Source organism: Garra rufa, chromosome 11, assembly GCF_049309525.1.
Source record: "Garra rufa chromosome 11, GarRuf1.0, whole genome shotgun sequence".
NCBI classification, from domain to species: Eukaryota; Metazoa; Chordata; class Actinopteri; order Cypriniformes; family Cyprinidae; genus Garra; species Garra rufa.
This window is the reverse complement of record NC_133371.1, coordinates 38572863-38587628: the sequence shown is the minus strand read 5'-3', so window position 1 is coordinate 38587628 and position 14766 is coordinate 38572863. Positions and strand designations below refer to the sequence as shown.

At 34.7% G+C, this 14766-nt stretch overlaps 1 protein-coding gene and 1 long non-coding RNA gene across 2 annotated transcripts in view; both read left to right on the top strand.

Annotated features, from left to right (window-relative positions):
• The window catches only part of LOC141345347 (voltage-dependent calcium channel subunit alpha-2/delta-1), a 221944-nt gene extending 208529 nt beyond the window's left edge, over positions 1 to 13415 (top strand). The window contains exons 36-39 of the mRNA XM_073850208.1: positions 4983 to 5109; positions 9844 to 9956; positions 13103 to 13185; positions 13329 to 13415. Coding sequence (XP_073706309.1) covers positions 4983 to 5109; positions 9844 to 9956; positions 13103 to 13185; positions 13329 to 13415 — 410 coding nt within the window. The remainder of the gene's footprint in view (positions 1 to 4982; positions 5110 to 9843; positions 9957 to 13102; positions 13186 to 13328) is intronic.
• LOC141345235 (uncharacterized) lies at positions 2318 to 4346 on the top strand. Its single transcript, XR_012356983.1, has 4 exons — positions 2318 to 2375; positions 2458 to 2609; positions 2689 to 2878; positions 3801 to 4346. It is a non-coding gene; the product is annotated as an uncharacterized lncRNA (long non-coding RNA).
• Positions 13416 to 14766: the final 1351 nt, after the last annotated feature.

Below are 14766 nucleotides of genomic sequence, written 5' to 3'. Positions count from 1 at the left end.
ATATATATATATATCATATAGTATATTCTGGCAATATATATATATATATATATATAACCATAAACTATATGTACTTTAAATGTATGAACATTACATTTTAAATAAATGTTTAAATGATTTCATGCAGGCAGTTAAGATCTGTCAAAATGCTGACAAGATTACCCAGTCAGCAAACAATTTTGGCCCAGATTTGGCATGCATCTGGCACAGCTGGCATTTATCCGGCACTGGCATACAGCATGTGGGCCAAACATGGCCCGAGTTTGGCAGAGATGGTACCGGTTTTAAGGCGGCACACAAGACCTGGGCCAGATGTCAGATGTAGTATTTGGCCCAGATGTCAAATATAGATATGTGGCCCACATAAGATTGGCCATATTTCACCCACATTTCAAATATTTTTTATATAAAATCCCAATGTTTTAATACACAAAGAAGTTTCCATCTTCATGTTTGCATTCTGGGTCTAATGCCTTGAAGTTAATCCAGGCAACAATGAAGATTTAATTATTTAAATTATGAAAATCAACTGTAATTGTTTGATTTCAGTTCATAAGTTTTTTTTATGCCATGAATGTACACCAGTAGACTTTACTTTTCATAATTTATTAACATTTCTATAATGTGATTAAATCCTGCATTCAAAATTATAGCTAACCCTGGTGGATTAAAATGAAATTATGAAACTATTTATTTTCAACACCACACAACATTATTTAATCACAGTCAAAGTAACTATGAAATGTGCAACAGCAACAATACTAATGGCTTTATGGTTTTTATACATTTAAATTTAAATGTATTGTTTTTACGTTTGTTTGTTTACTGGAAAAACTTTTACCCAGCGCGCACCATTCAGGATTTCAAAAACCCGGAAATGCGAAATTAGCCTATCAGAGCCCATCAGAGCAATGTTTTCCAAAAGGCGTTAATTGTCATTTGCAGTGCTTAATGGGATTGTAGTTTTATTTACCCACTTGGCTGTAACACACAGTCTCGTATTTTTGTCTTTTTGACAATTTTTATTTTTATTTTTATTTTATTTCAGATCGAATGTTTTAAATGTTGTGATTCACGTTGTAGCTGGTTGTTATGATTTATCACTTATAACGCTTTAATTAACAAATCTTCAATAAGGAAAAGTGAATACAAATACTCCCGGAACCATATGTCTTTTCAAAAAAGCAGGCGGACGCTGCAGTCTTGCACAGACTTCTGAAACCAAAGCGGTAAGTGCGAACATACGCATATGTATCGTTGCAAGTTTACTTCTTCTTACATTTTGCTTCGGATTTATTAATTAATTGACGTTACACGCGAGTGCCCTTGTTTTAGCAGCACGTGAACGCAGTTTTAATCTACGTGTTGTAAATACAATAAACTATGTCACTAACTTTACTCCTGAAAAAGTCAGTATTTTTCTTATGTCACTTAAATTTAATCGTCTTTGACAGATGATTAGGGTTATAATTAATTGTAATGGTATTTGTTGTTGGAGCCAATGTAACGTTATATATTAAATTACAGATAAAATTATGCATTTTTGTTGTACCAATGTTTTGGAATTTCATTTGTGGTGTATGTCATGTTGAAATTGAGTAAATGCTTGGAAAGGGGTATACATGTTTCTTTATTCTACTTCACCTTGAATGTAATTTATTTGAATTTAACTAAACTATTTATAAATGGGCATCAATAATCATTGTCAATACACTCCAAATGTTACAAGAGATTAATTGTTGTGCAAAAATTGGTATCACCTTTATAGTGACCAAAATGATTACAATAACCAGTTGTTATTGATGTTCAAAAGTGCCTGGAATGACACCCAAATCATTTCAAGTTTTATGTTTAAAATATGCAAACAAAAAGTAATTTGATTTGTTGTATGTTTAAACATAATCAATAATGTGCACATTTTAAATTACAACATGACTAACATTTTATCCAGCATATATGAAATGTTCAAAAAAGAATAGTTATAGATATTTTGTCTGCTTCATAGCCCCATAGGGCCAGAATTAATAGTAATATTTAAAATCACTGTTTTACTTTTTAAATTTCTTCTTTTTGTTATGCTACTTTTCCAGATGACTACAAGAAAGCTAGACGTAAACTACCTCTAGCTGTTGATCACACAGACGTTGATCAGACCGATGGAAGGAACTCACCAATTTCAAAGAAAAAGAAAGTAGGGGTTTGGTTAGATTGTTTGTTTATATTAATGTTTCGCACCACATTTACAAATAAAAGTATATCTTGTAATTGGTAAATGTGTTAGACCTAAGAACATTCTTTTCCCCGGAGAAGATGATGCTGATGCTGATAATAATGAGACAGAAGAACGCCTACATTAACCAAAATTTAAGAGAAGGGTAAGAATCTTCTGCTTTTTAAAATAATAATGTATTTTATCACAGCAGATAAATGACCAAGATATTTTGTACTTTTAAGCAGAATGTATTCCATACCTGATGCTCCAAATATTCCTAGACAGCACAACAAATTAGACCCTGGAAAGCCAAATTAGACCCTAAGCTCTTCCACAGTGCTCCTGACATCCCTAATGATGAGATGGAAGGCATTTAAGGAACAAAGTCAAAAAACAAGTAAGAAGTGTCAGCTTTTTTTAATTACAGTGCATTTTATTACAGCTGTTAAAGGACTAAGATATTTTGTATGTTGCAGGAGGTATGCCTGGCATCATGTTCTCTCTGAGAGCTGTAAATCAAGCACTGAGGCCCTTTTAAGGCATGCCAACGTCGAGGTCAGAAGACCACCCCACAAACGTAGGGATATCCAGGGCACTCTGAACCTTCAAGGCTCCATGAGCCACACTACACCTGGGACATCCAGCAAACATCCAGTTACCAAAGTTGTGAGTATATTGTCTAGCCCTTTTCAGAATGCACTGATAGTGTGTCATGGGATTAGCCTCAGGATCATCTGATTTTGATTAATTCACATTGCCAGTGATTTTTGCAATCTGTGCATGCTCACACACACACACACACACACACACACACACACACACACATAAAAATTCTGTAAAGACATGTGACATCAGGATGTGACAAGTAATGTACAAATAAGTGTTGCGTCTTTTCCACTTTTATGTATATTCCACTTTTTTTCCTCAATTCTTTGTGGAAAAACTACACTATCACTGCTGTTTTTAATTTGATTATATAGTGCTTCATGGGACTGCAGTTATTTCTAAAGCCTTTAAGTACACAGTCTTGTACCTTTTGTCTTTTTGTCCAGTTTTCAAAAATGTTTTTTGTTGTGGAGATTGTCATCACAATTTTTTATATCTCTCTTTATTTAAATGCTTAAAGCATGAATGCACTCTATAAAAGATTTAGAAAATGAAGGAGAGAGAGAACGTTTTATGTATATAGTACCTCAACACAAGCTCAAGGTTGCATAATAAAAACATACACTGAATTTAAAAGAAGTAAAAATAAACAAAATCCCAAGTAGAATTAATCTATACATATTTCACACAGTCATTTTAAGCTAAGTGGTAGTGTGTTCCTGAGATGTGTAAAATTATCTTTTACCCATAGTAGACAGTCAGAATTTGGGCTATTTCAGACAATCTAAACGATGAAGGGCTGGGGGAAGTAAGAAACGATAATTAACTGGAAGATGGGTAGATGGTAAAAGACAATACAGAATGTTTGTCTAAAGGTCATTGGTTCAGTTTTTGTGGTAATATTGTATTTTATCCAATAGCCATGTTACCTGTTACCTGATGCAAAAGCTAATTATACACCATGTGTGCTTGTGTTTTTCAGCGGCTGTGAGGTGCAACTGTCTGACATCTGAGGCCAAAGAAAAATTAATTCATGCCATCATTAAAAGATGGCTATATCTCGCCCCAGACAGAGATGGTGGCCGAAAAGAGAGGATGAAGAATAGAGTGTGTGAGGAGAGTACGACTAGTTAACAGACTTTAGGAATGGATGTTCCAAGGCTCTGTTCAGAGTGCAACTTGTTCATTAACAGAATCATGAATGTTTCAGAGTCATTTGAAGAGTGCTACTTCCTGACCATAAACCTGGACGCTCAAGTGTTATGTGAAGTGAAACTCGATGAGTAGAAACATGGATGTTCAAGTGTATGTCAAGTAAATTTTGTTCCTAATCAGAAACATGGACAGTCAAGCTTTAGACAAAGCATGAAACTTCATGATCAGAAACATGGATGATCAAGTGTTACATTTAAAATAAAACTTCATGAACTAAAACATGGCACAGAACTTCTACTTACTTCATTTTTATTGCAGAACTGACAGGGGAGTGGTATTTCAGAGTTGTTTGAACAACTTTAAAATGTCAGGTGTCAATGCTTTGATGTTAACATGATTAAACATTTGTTAAGAATACTGTCTTTGTTGCGATTATTTATCTAGGAGGTTATGGCTGACATGTGGAACCCATCTGGTCCAGCATATAGGACCAGAATAGAGCCAGCTATGGTTACACAGGTGGCAGAGATATTGATCTCTCATGGCCTTTTTATGGCCCATATTTTGGCTGCCAGGTTTAGTTCACCTGTAGATCAGGCTCAGGTGTGGCTCAGTTTTGGGCATTCTGGTTAAACACTGGTGTTGATATGGTTTACTTAAGGCTGTGTTTTGGTTCAAATGTTACATTTTGATCTGGCCCAATTCAGGGCCAGTTATAGTTAATTTACTTGGCTGAGACTTGGGCCAGTTATGGCCCATGTGTGGCCCTTGTCTGGAATCCAGACCTGGTCCAGTCATGTACCGTAATTCACTGCTGTATTTGGGCCAAGTGAAAGTGGATTGTGTGGCCCATCACTGGGCCAAACCAATTTTGCTATGTGGGTGATGTAGTAATTTTAGTAATCCGTTGAACAAGCTGCATTTTGTGAGCATGCTTGATATATAGGCTGTTGATCTGTGTGTGTTTTGATATGCACAGTGTGTTGCTGCTGTGTTTGTGTGTTTTCAGCGTACTCGGAGGATGACCTTTCGGATGCGTTCTCCAAAGAGAGCTGTATCACCGAGCAGACTCAGTATTTCTTTGAGAACGAGAACAAATCTTTCTCTGGAGCCATGGACTGTGGAAACTGCTCCAGGTGAGGACTGTTTTTCTGTTTGTGTGCGCATAAATCCATCCGCATTCCCTCCGTCAGCGTGTGTGGGAGTGCGAGTGAGCATGTGCAGATGATGTCAGCGCTGTCTTTCTGTCTCTTCCTGGATAATTGCTCATCCCGGTAAGTCATCTCTCCAAGGATCGAGCAGCTCGGCTTTCCTTCTCTCGTTCTTTCCGTCCCCTCTGCCCGCTCCCCGGGTCTGTCCCCGACGTCCAGCCGGCCGTAAATCCCGCCGGCCGTGCTGTTTAATGTAACACCGCTAAAGCGAAACGTGTTGGGGTGGGTGGGGGCGCTGGGCCTGACAGAAACTCTACGCCTTTTTTACGAGCCCCTCGTGTGACTCTGCGTACTATAGTTTTTCTTCCATGTTAACTACTTTAGACATGTAAAGTTTAACAAGAGCCATAAAGAGAAATCCATTTGTGAGATCTCAGGAGCTCGAGACCTGAGCTTCGGCATATGTAATTCAATCTCGCTTGCAGAGACATCAACACCAGCTCAGGCTAAAGGAACGTATGTACTGCAGGAACGGCCAGCAAAAGGATGGCTTAAACAGAACATCAAGGAGACTGCGGCGAATTAGACTTCACATTTCTTTAGACTTGCATTGGTTATCTAAGCTCTGCTTGTCTTCTTTCGGCCCTACAGATACAGAGTGTTTTTGGACAACACACCCCCCTCAGAGGTTATACAAAGCCTCTGTTTTGAAACCTTGTGATCTGCCTTGCTGTCTATTCCCTACATAGACACTAGGGTCGAATCGATACAGAAATTTTGGCTTTAGTACAGTACCTTCTTCTGGTTCCATGGTATCGACAATGAATTAAGTCCTTAGGCAACAAATAAAGAGCCTCATCCAACTGGTGAACTGCAAGGAGTGTCGATAGATTCAATAATTCATGATTTCCCTAGTAAAAAACATCTATTTTATACTAAGTCTAGTTCAAATCTATTAACATATTTACTTACACAAGGCTCTAAATTTACTGGTATAAAAATGATTTTGTTAAAATATGCTCTACCATTTAAAAGCTTGGTGGTGTTGTTGTTGTTTTTCTTTTTTTCCCCTTATTTTTTAAGTCTCTTTCAAGTTATACTTACCAAGGCAGGATCAAAAATACAGTAATATTTTAATGTATTATTACAATTTAAAATAACATAAAATATATTAAGGTTTAAAATACTTAAAAATATTTTTAGTTTAAAATAACTAAAATATTTTAATATATTTTAAAACATGATTTATTCCTGTGATGCAACCCTGAATTTTCAAGGTAATTGCAACTTTTTATCTTACAATTCTGACTTTTTTTCTTACAATTGCGAGTTTACATCTTGTAATTCTGACCTTTGTTCTTAGAATTGTGATATAGAAACTCGCAATTGCGAGTTATAAAGTTAGAATTGTGAGATAGAAACTCACAAATCTGAGAAATAAAGTCGCAATTGTGTGTTATAAAGTCAGAATTTTAAGATATAAACTCTGACTTTATAACATACATTTACAAGTTAAGTCAGAATTGTGAGATAAAACTTCTCTGAATTGCGAGTTTATATTTTGCAATTTTTACTTTTTTTTGTCAAACTCACAATTCTGACTTTTTCTTTGAATTGCACGTTTATATTTTGCAATTTTGACACTTTTTCTTCGAATTGCCAGTTTGTATCTTGCAATTCTGCCTTTTTAACACACAATTGCAAGTTAAATCAGAATTCTGAGGTAGAAACTCGCAATTCTTTGAACGTAGTCTGTTTTTCCCCTCAAAACTGGACTTTATAATTACCAATTGTGAATTTTTATCTCATAAATTTTGACTTCTTTCTCGCAATTGCGAGTTTACATCTTGCAATTCTGACATTTCTTCTCAGAATTGTGAGATATAAACTTGAAAATCTGAGAAATAAAGTCGCAGTTCTGAGAAATGAAGAATTGGGATATAAACTCATAATTCTGACTTTATAACACACAATTGCAAGTTAAGTCAGAATTATGTAAAGTAAGAATTGTGTGATATAAACTTACAATTTTGACTTTTTAACACAGCTGCGAATTCTGACAGAATTGTGTGATATAAACTCACAATTTTGACTTTTTAACACAGTTGCGAGTTATGACAGAATTGTGAGATATAAACTCGCAAATCTAAATTTTTATTCTCAGAATTGTGTGATATAAACTCATAATTGCGAGTTATAGATTCATAATTGAGACAAACTTGCAAATCTGAGAATTAAAGTCGCAATTCCAAGAAATACTCGCAATTCTGAGACTTTTTTATCACACAATTCTGACTTTTTCCTCGCAATTTTGAAGTTTGTTCTCAGAATTGTGAGATATAAACTCACAATTGCGAGTTATAAAGTCAGAATTGTGAGATGTAAACTTGAAAATTCTGAGAAATAGTCAGAATTGTGATATATAAACTCATATTTCTGACTTGATCACACAATTTGATTTTGAAGTCAGAATTGTGAGATATAAACTCACAAATCTGACTTTTTTTCCTCAGAATTGCGTGACATAAACCCACAATTCTGAGAACTTTATATTTTGCGATTCTTATTTTATAACACACAATTGCGAGTTTATATCTCACAATTCTTAGAAAAAAAGTTAGAATTGCATGAAAAAAGTTAGAATTTTAAGTTTTCATCTCACAATTCTGAATTTATTTCTTGCAATTGTGACTTTATATCTTACAATTCTTAGAAAAAAGTCAGAATTGCATTAAAAAAGTTAGAATTTTAAGTTTTCATCTCACAATTCTGAATTTATTTCTTGCAATTGTGACTTTATATCTTACAATTCTTAGAAAAAAAGTCAGAATTGCATTTAAAAAATTAGAATTTTAAGTTTTCATCTCACAATTCTAACTTTATTTCTTGCAATTATGACTTTATGTCTTACAATTCTTAGAAAAAAAGTCAGAATTGCATTTAAAAAATTAGAATTAAGTTTTCATCTCACAATTCTGAATTTATTTCTTGCAATTGTGACTTTAGATCTTACAATTCTTAGAAAAAAGTCAGAATTGCATTAAAAAAGTTAGAATTTTAAGTTTTCATCTCACAATTCTGAATTTATTTCTTGCAATTGTGACTTTATATCTTACAATTCTTAGAAAAAAAGTCAGAATTGCATTTAAAAAATTAGAATTTTAAGTTTTCATCTCACAATTCTAACTTTATTTCTTGCAATTATGACTTTATGTCTTACAATTCTTAGAAAAAAAGTCAGAATTGCATTTAAAAAATTAGAATTAAGTTTTCATCTCACAATTCTGAATTTATTTCTTGCAATTGTGACTTTATATCTTACAATTCTTAGAAAAAAAAGTCAGAATTGCATTTAAAAAATTAGAATTTTAAGTTTTCATCTCACAATTCTAACTTTATTTCTTGCAATTATGAGTTTGTATCGGAATTCTGAGAAAAAAGGTCAGAATTGTGAGATAAAACGCAATAACCTTTTTTTTTATTCAGTGGCAGAAACAGGCTTCCATACAATTTAGTGTACCCTCGCTGAATAAAAATATAAATTTCTTAAAAATAAAAAAAACTTTTGAATGGTAGTGTATATTCTGGATTTGATTTATAGATAAGTAGAAACAATTATGATGTCCAATTCAGTAAATGTGTTAAACATATGTAATAAATCCATCAAACAATGCTTACATTGCAGTCACAAAGCTGGGTCAGAAAATTGCTCGCAGTGCTTTAACACAAAATAAGATATTTTGAACAAGGTGTTTTTTGCCCATACAATAAAAGTCTGTGAGGTCCAGTGTTGTAACACACATTTGTAGTGACATCAGTTTAAGTGATGACAGAATGTTCATTTTTGTGTGAAATAACCTTTTAAAATGATGTCCCAGTATGCATCCCACTAGGCTTTGGCACATCTCTATAGTTTCTCACAGGATGTTTTTCATGGAGACCACAAAAACCCACCTGAAGCACTCTTGTGTGCTCTTATAACCTCTGCTGCTCTCATGAATAAAGCATTCCTCAGAGGGCAGACAGATGTGAGCCACTGAACTTTAGGACTCCATGCTTCCCTGTGATCATCAAGCCCTCCATGTGTGTGTGCATATGTGTTTGTGTGAGTGTGACCCCGATGGCCGCTATGATCTGAGGCTCGTTATGCACCGCCGAGCATGCTGGGTAGCGGTAAACAGCCTGTGATTACCGAGAGAGCAGGTGATGTGTAACAAAGAACTTTTACGCATACATATACGTTTACATGCACACAGGCCGGTGCAAAAACCCGTGTCACTCTGTTTTAAAGAGAGGGAGGAGAGCTGTAAAAGAGAACAAGAGAACGCTATAAAGAAAACTCATGGCTGAAACTCGTTCGGTGATGACAGTACGTAACAAGCTGCCAACCGACGCAGATTTCCAATATAATATACTCATCTCCTGTTACACTTACTAAAGACTTCCACACATGTTGGGACGGTTGTGGATATGGAAGATGTGTAAAATTGATTCCTGACAAAGAGCTTATGCTGACTTACGCAAAATGTTTAGAGTCGGCAGTCGTTTACGCTTGCTTATGTTTACTGCTCCTTCTTTAATAGGTGGTCTCTCTGAGGTTTATGTCTGCTTAGTTTAGGGATGCATTAACCATGATACCTGACTTATGATATAAGCTGTTGAGAACTGTGAGAACTGTTTGTATGAATGACTTTGCTGTTTCCCTACCTTTTTTCTAAGGATGTACCGGGCGGAGAAGCTTCCAAACACAAATTTGGTTTTTCTGATCTCTGACGCAAAGAGTTCCTGCCTGTCCTGCGATCCTAAACCGCTGAGACAAGCTGAGCAGCCCTGTATCCTTCACGTGATTCACTTGTTGTTTCTTACAGTTTCATCTTGTTGTCTTCAATGAAGTCATGGTTTTTATTCTTAAAGAATGCGTGACGTATGTATTTATTTGATATTTTGCATTAAATTAATCAAACTTTGAAATTAAATAAATAAATGCTGCTCTTTTGAACTTTGTTAATCAAACAGTCCTAAAAAGTTAATTAAAATATCTCTATTTAATCAAAAAAAAAATAAGAAGCAGAACTTTTTTCAACATAATGACATTAATAATAAGGTATCTTAATTTTGATAATAATTATAAATGTTTCTTGAGCAGCAAAGCAGCATATTAGGATGATTTCTGAAGGATCATGTGACACTGAAGACTGAAGTAATGATGCTGAAAATTCAGCTTTGCATCACAGGAATAAATTAGATTTTAAAATATATTGAAAAAGAAAACAGTTAATTCACATTGTAACTAGATGGGTAAAGTTCGCAGACAAACTTGGAAGTTGGCTTGAGAAAGACTTTGAAAAGCTTAAAGTTTGAATTAGATGAAATTGAAGTTTTTAGCATAATCAGCATGTTGCTACCATGATTTAGGATGGTTTTAGCCATGTTGCTGGCATGATTAGCATGGTTTAGCCATGTTGCTAGCATGATTTAGTGTGAATTAACATGTCACTAGCATGATTTAACATGAATTAGCATGTCTCTAGCATGATTTAGCATGTTGCTAGCATGATTCGAGCATGATTACCATGTTTCTAGCATGATTAGCATGTTACTAACATGTTATTAGCATGGTTTCCATGTTACTGGGATGCTGTTAGCATGATCAGCATGTTACTAGCATGTTACAATCATGATTCTAGTATTGTTAGCAAGATATTAACATGTTTATAGCATGATTAGCATGTTACTAACATGTTGTTATCATGATTAACATGGTACTAGCATTTGGTAACACGATTGGCAAGTTATTAACATGTTACTAGCCTGATTCTGACATAATCAACATAATACTAGCATGATTAATATGTTACCAGCATGTCTAGCATAACACTAGCGTGTTTCTAGCATGTTTCTAACATGATTAAGATGTTGTTAGCATGTTGTTAGCATGTTTAGCAAGTTATTTGCATGCTGTTAGCTTGTTATTAGCCTGTTGGTAACATGATTAACAAATTACTAGCTTGATACTAGCATGATTAGCAAATTACTAGCATCGCTAACTTGTTTCTAGCATGATTAACATGTGAGTAGCATTGTTAGCGTGAGTATCATGTTATTAGCACGATTAACATGTTGTTGAGCAAGTTACTAGCATGTTGTTAGCTTGTTTGAAACATGATTAGCATGTAACTAGCATGTTGTTAGCATGATTAGCAAGTTACAAGCAAGCTGTTTGCACATTTCTATGCTAGTCTAGTTACAACCAGTTAAAACCAGTTGATTCAAGGAAAAAGCTTAAAACCAGCTTAGGCTGGTTGCTTATTCTTGGGTGGTTTAGCAGGTTACTAGCAAGCTGTTAGCATGTTTCTATGCTAGTCCAGTTACAACCAGTTAATTTAGAAAAAAAAATGTCTTAAAAACAGCTAAAACCAGTTTAGACTGGTTGCCTAGTCTTAGCTGGTTCAGCAAGTTATTGTGAAGCTGTTAGTATGTCTCTATGCTAGTCCAGTTAAAACTGATAAAAACCAGCCTAGGCTGGTTGCCTAGTCTTAGCTGGTTTAGCAGGTTACTAGCCAGCTGTCTGCATGTTTCTATGCTAGTCCAGTTAAAACCAGCTAAAACCAGTTGATTCAAGGAAAAAGCTTAAAACCAGCTTAGACTGGTTGCTTATTCTTAGCTGGTTTAACACGTTACTAGTAAGCTGTTAGCATGTTTCTATGCTAGTCAAGTTACAACTAGCTAAAACCAGTTGATTCAGGGAAAAACTGCTTAAAACCAGCTTAGACTGGTTGCTTATTCTTAGCTGGTTTAACACGTTGCTAGCAAGCTGTTAGCATGTTTCTATGCTAGTCTAGTTACAACTAGCTAAAACCAGTTGATTCAGGGAAAAACTGCTTAAAACCAGCTTAGACTGGTTGCTTATTCTTAGCTGGTTTAACACGTTACTAGCAAGCTGTTAGCATGTTTCTATGCTAGTCAAGTTACAACCAGTTAATTTAGAAAAAAAAATGTCTTAAAAACAGCTAAAACCAGTTTAGATTGGTTGCGTAGTCTTAGCTGGTTCAGCAAGTTACTCTGAAGCTGTTAGTATATCTCTATGCTAGTCCAGTTAAAACCAGTTAAAACTGATAAAAACCAGCTAAAACCAGCCTAAGCTGGTTGCCTACTCTTAGCTGGTTTAGCAGGTTACTAGCCAGCTGTCTGCATGTTTCTATGCTAGTCAAGTTAAAACCAGCTAAAACCAGTTGATTCAGGGGAAAAAACTGCTTGAAACCAGCTTACACTGGTTGCTTATTCTTACCTGGTTTAGCACGTTACTAGCAAGCTATTAGCATGTTTCTATGCTAGTCCAGTTACAACCAGTTAATTTAGAAAAAAATGTCTTAAAAACAGCGAAAACCAACTTAGACTGGTTGCCTAGTCTTTGCCTAGTCTTAGACTGGTTGCCTAGCTGGTTCAGCAAGTTACTCTGAAGCTGTTAGTATGTCTCTATGCTAATCCAGTTAAAACTGATAAAAAAACCCCAGCTAAAACCAGCCTAAGCTGGCTGCCTAGTCTTAGCTGGTCTTAGCCTAGTCTATGCTAGTCCAGTTAAAACCAGCTATTACTAGTTGATTCAGTAAAAAACTGCTAAAAAAATAGCTAAAACCAGCTTAGACTGGTTGCCTAGTCTAAGCTTGTTTAAGCTGAAAATAGCTGGTTTAAGCCTAGTTGGTCTTGTAGCAGGACTCCCAGCATGACCTTGACCTGAGTTTGGTGGTTGTAGCTTGAAAACACCAGGAGATACACTTTCAAATTTAGTCTGAGAAGAAGAAGAATAGATGAAATAGTAGATCAGTAAGTTGGCTTTCTCAAACCAACTTAATGATACTTCACTGTAAGTACGAAAGAAATGAGTCTTAAATGGGTCTTGAATTAGTCTTCACGAATCTAAGTCTACCCAACCCTTTTTTTCGAAGTTTTGGCTGTTGTCCTTATCGATTTCTTTCAGCTATTGGTCCTGATCCATGTGTGCTGACCCAGAACCCTCGGTACAGGAAAGGACCAGACGTCTGCTTTGACAACAACATAGATGTAAGTTAATACTAATATGAGCAGTGCTCAAAATGCATCATTCAATACTTGTTTTTCTTCTTCTTTTTTTAACTAACATTAATTTTCCTTTCTGTTTGCACGTTGAATGCTCATTGGTTGCTCATCATGCCTGTCACTGCTAGGATGAGCCTTTGTGTTCAATCAGTGGCTCTTCTTCTTTGACCTATTACCTGCCCATCATTTTGCTGCTGTTTCTGCTTTGTGTTTGATGGTCAGTTTCATCTTATTGCTTTGCTGCCATTCATATCTCTTTTTAACTCTAACTAGCCTGCTGGACTTTCATTAATATGTGGTTGTCAAGGGACTAGACGTAGGTTAAAATGCCCTATATTGTTTAGTCAGTGCCTCAGTATGGACTTAGAGGCAGGACGCCACGGCTTTCCTCCTGCTGTGAAAGTAGGAAGTGCATTTTCAGCTAGTTCCCTGAGAGATTTTCTGTGGAATAAACATAGGAAACTCCAGATGTGTTTCCGTCCTAGGGTTGATGATACGCCCCTATGCTTCTCAAACCTGGGGCGTCCCAGGACTTTCGTTGGCAAGCCCTTCATGCACATACTGTAGCACGCAAGCCTTGTTTCAGAAGACCAGAGCGTAGTCCATCAGTCAGAGTCGTGCATTATTTTTACAGCAGAGTTTTTGCATGCATGACATTGATTTGATTCATTCCCTTTCAGTTCAGCCAAAACATGTTTTGATATTTATTTTTCATATAGCAGACTGTCTATTGATTGAGTTGCATTCTTTATGGATGTTCTTCCTGCTGCAAAATCCAACTGAAACTGGGTTCTGATGATACTGCTTGTTTTACTTGGTTTCAAGCTGATCAAAGTTATATAAGCTTATTGTAAACTCAAACTAAACTATAAAAAAACTTTGTAAATAAGTAAACAAACAAACATTTCCCATTTTCGTTTAGATTAACTTGGTGTACTAAAATAATTAAAACTGAAATAAAAGTTTATAAAAAATCTACACAAATGACAAAAAGACATAATAAATTGGGTGGGTAGAAAATATAATATATATATTTAAAAAAAAATCAAGAAAATCTCACTGATATTATGAGTATTATACATTTTTTTTATTTTGTATTTTCAGTTTTCATTTTAATTTACTTTTAGTAATTTTGTTTTGTGCTTTTCATCATTTTTATTTTTTTACATTTTAATTATTATTATTAATTTGTTTTTTTATTTTATATTTTTCATTTTAATTTACTTTTAGTAATTTTGTTTTGTGCTTTTCGTCATTTTTATTTATTTGTTTTCCGTTTTGCATTTTATTATTGTTATTATTTAATTTGCTTTTTATTTGTATATTTTCTGTTTTTATTTGAATTTACCTTTAGTAATTTTGCTTTGTGCTTTTTGTCATTTTTATTTATTAGTTTTTTGTTTTGCATTTTATTATTATTATTATTATTATTAAATTTTTTTTTTCAGTTTTCATTTTAATTTACTTTTAGTAATTTTGTTTGGTGCTTCTCATCATTTTTATTTATTAGTTTTTTGTTTTGCATTTTATTATTATTATTATTAAAATTTTTTTTTCAGTTTTCAT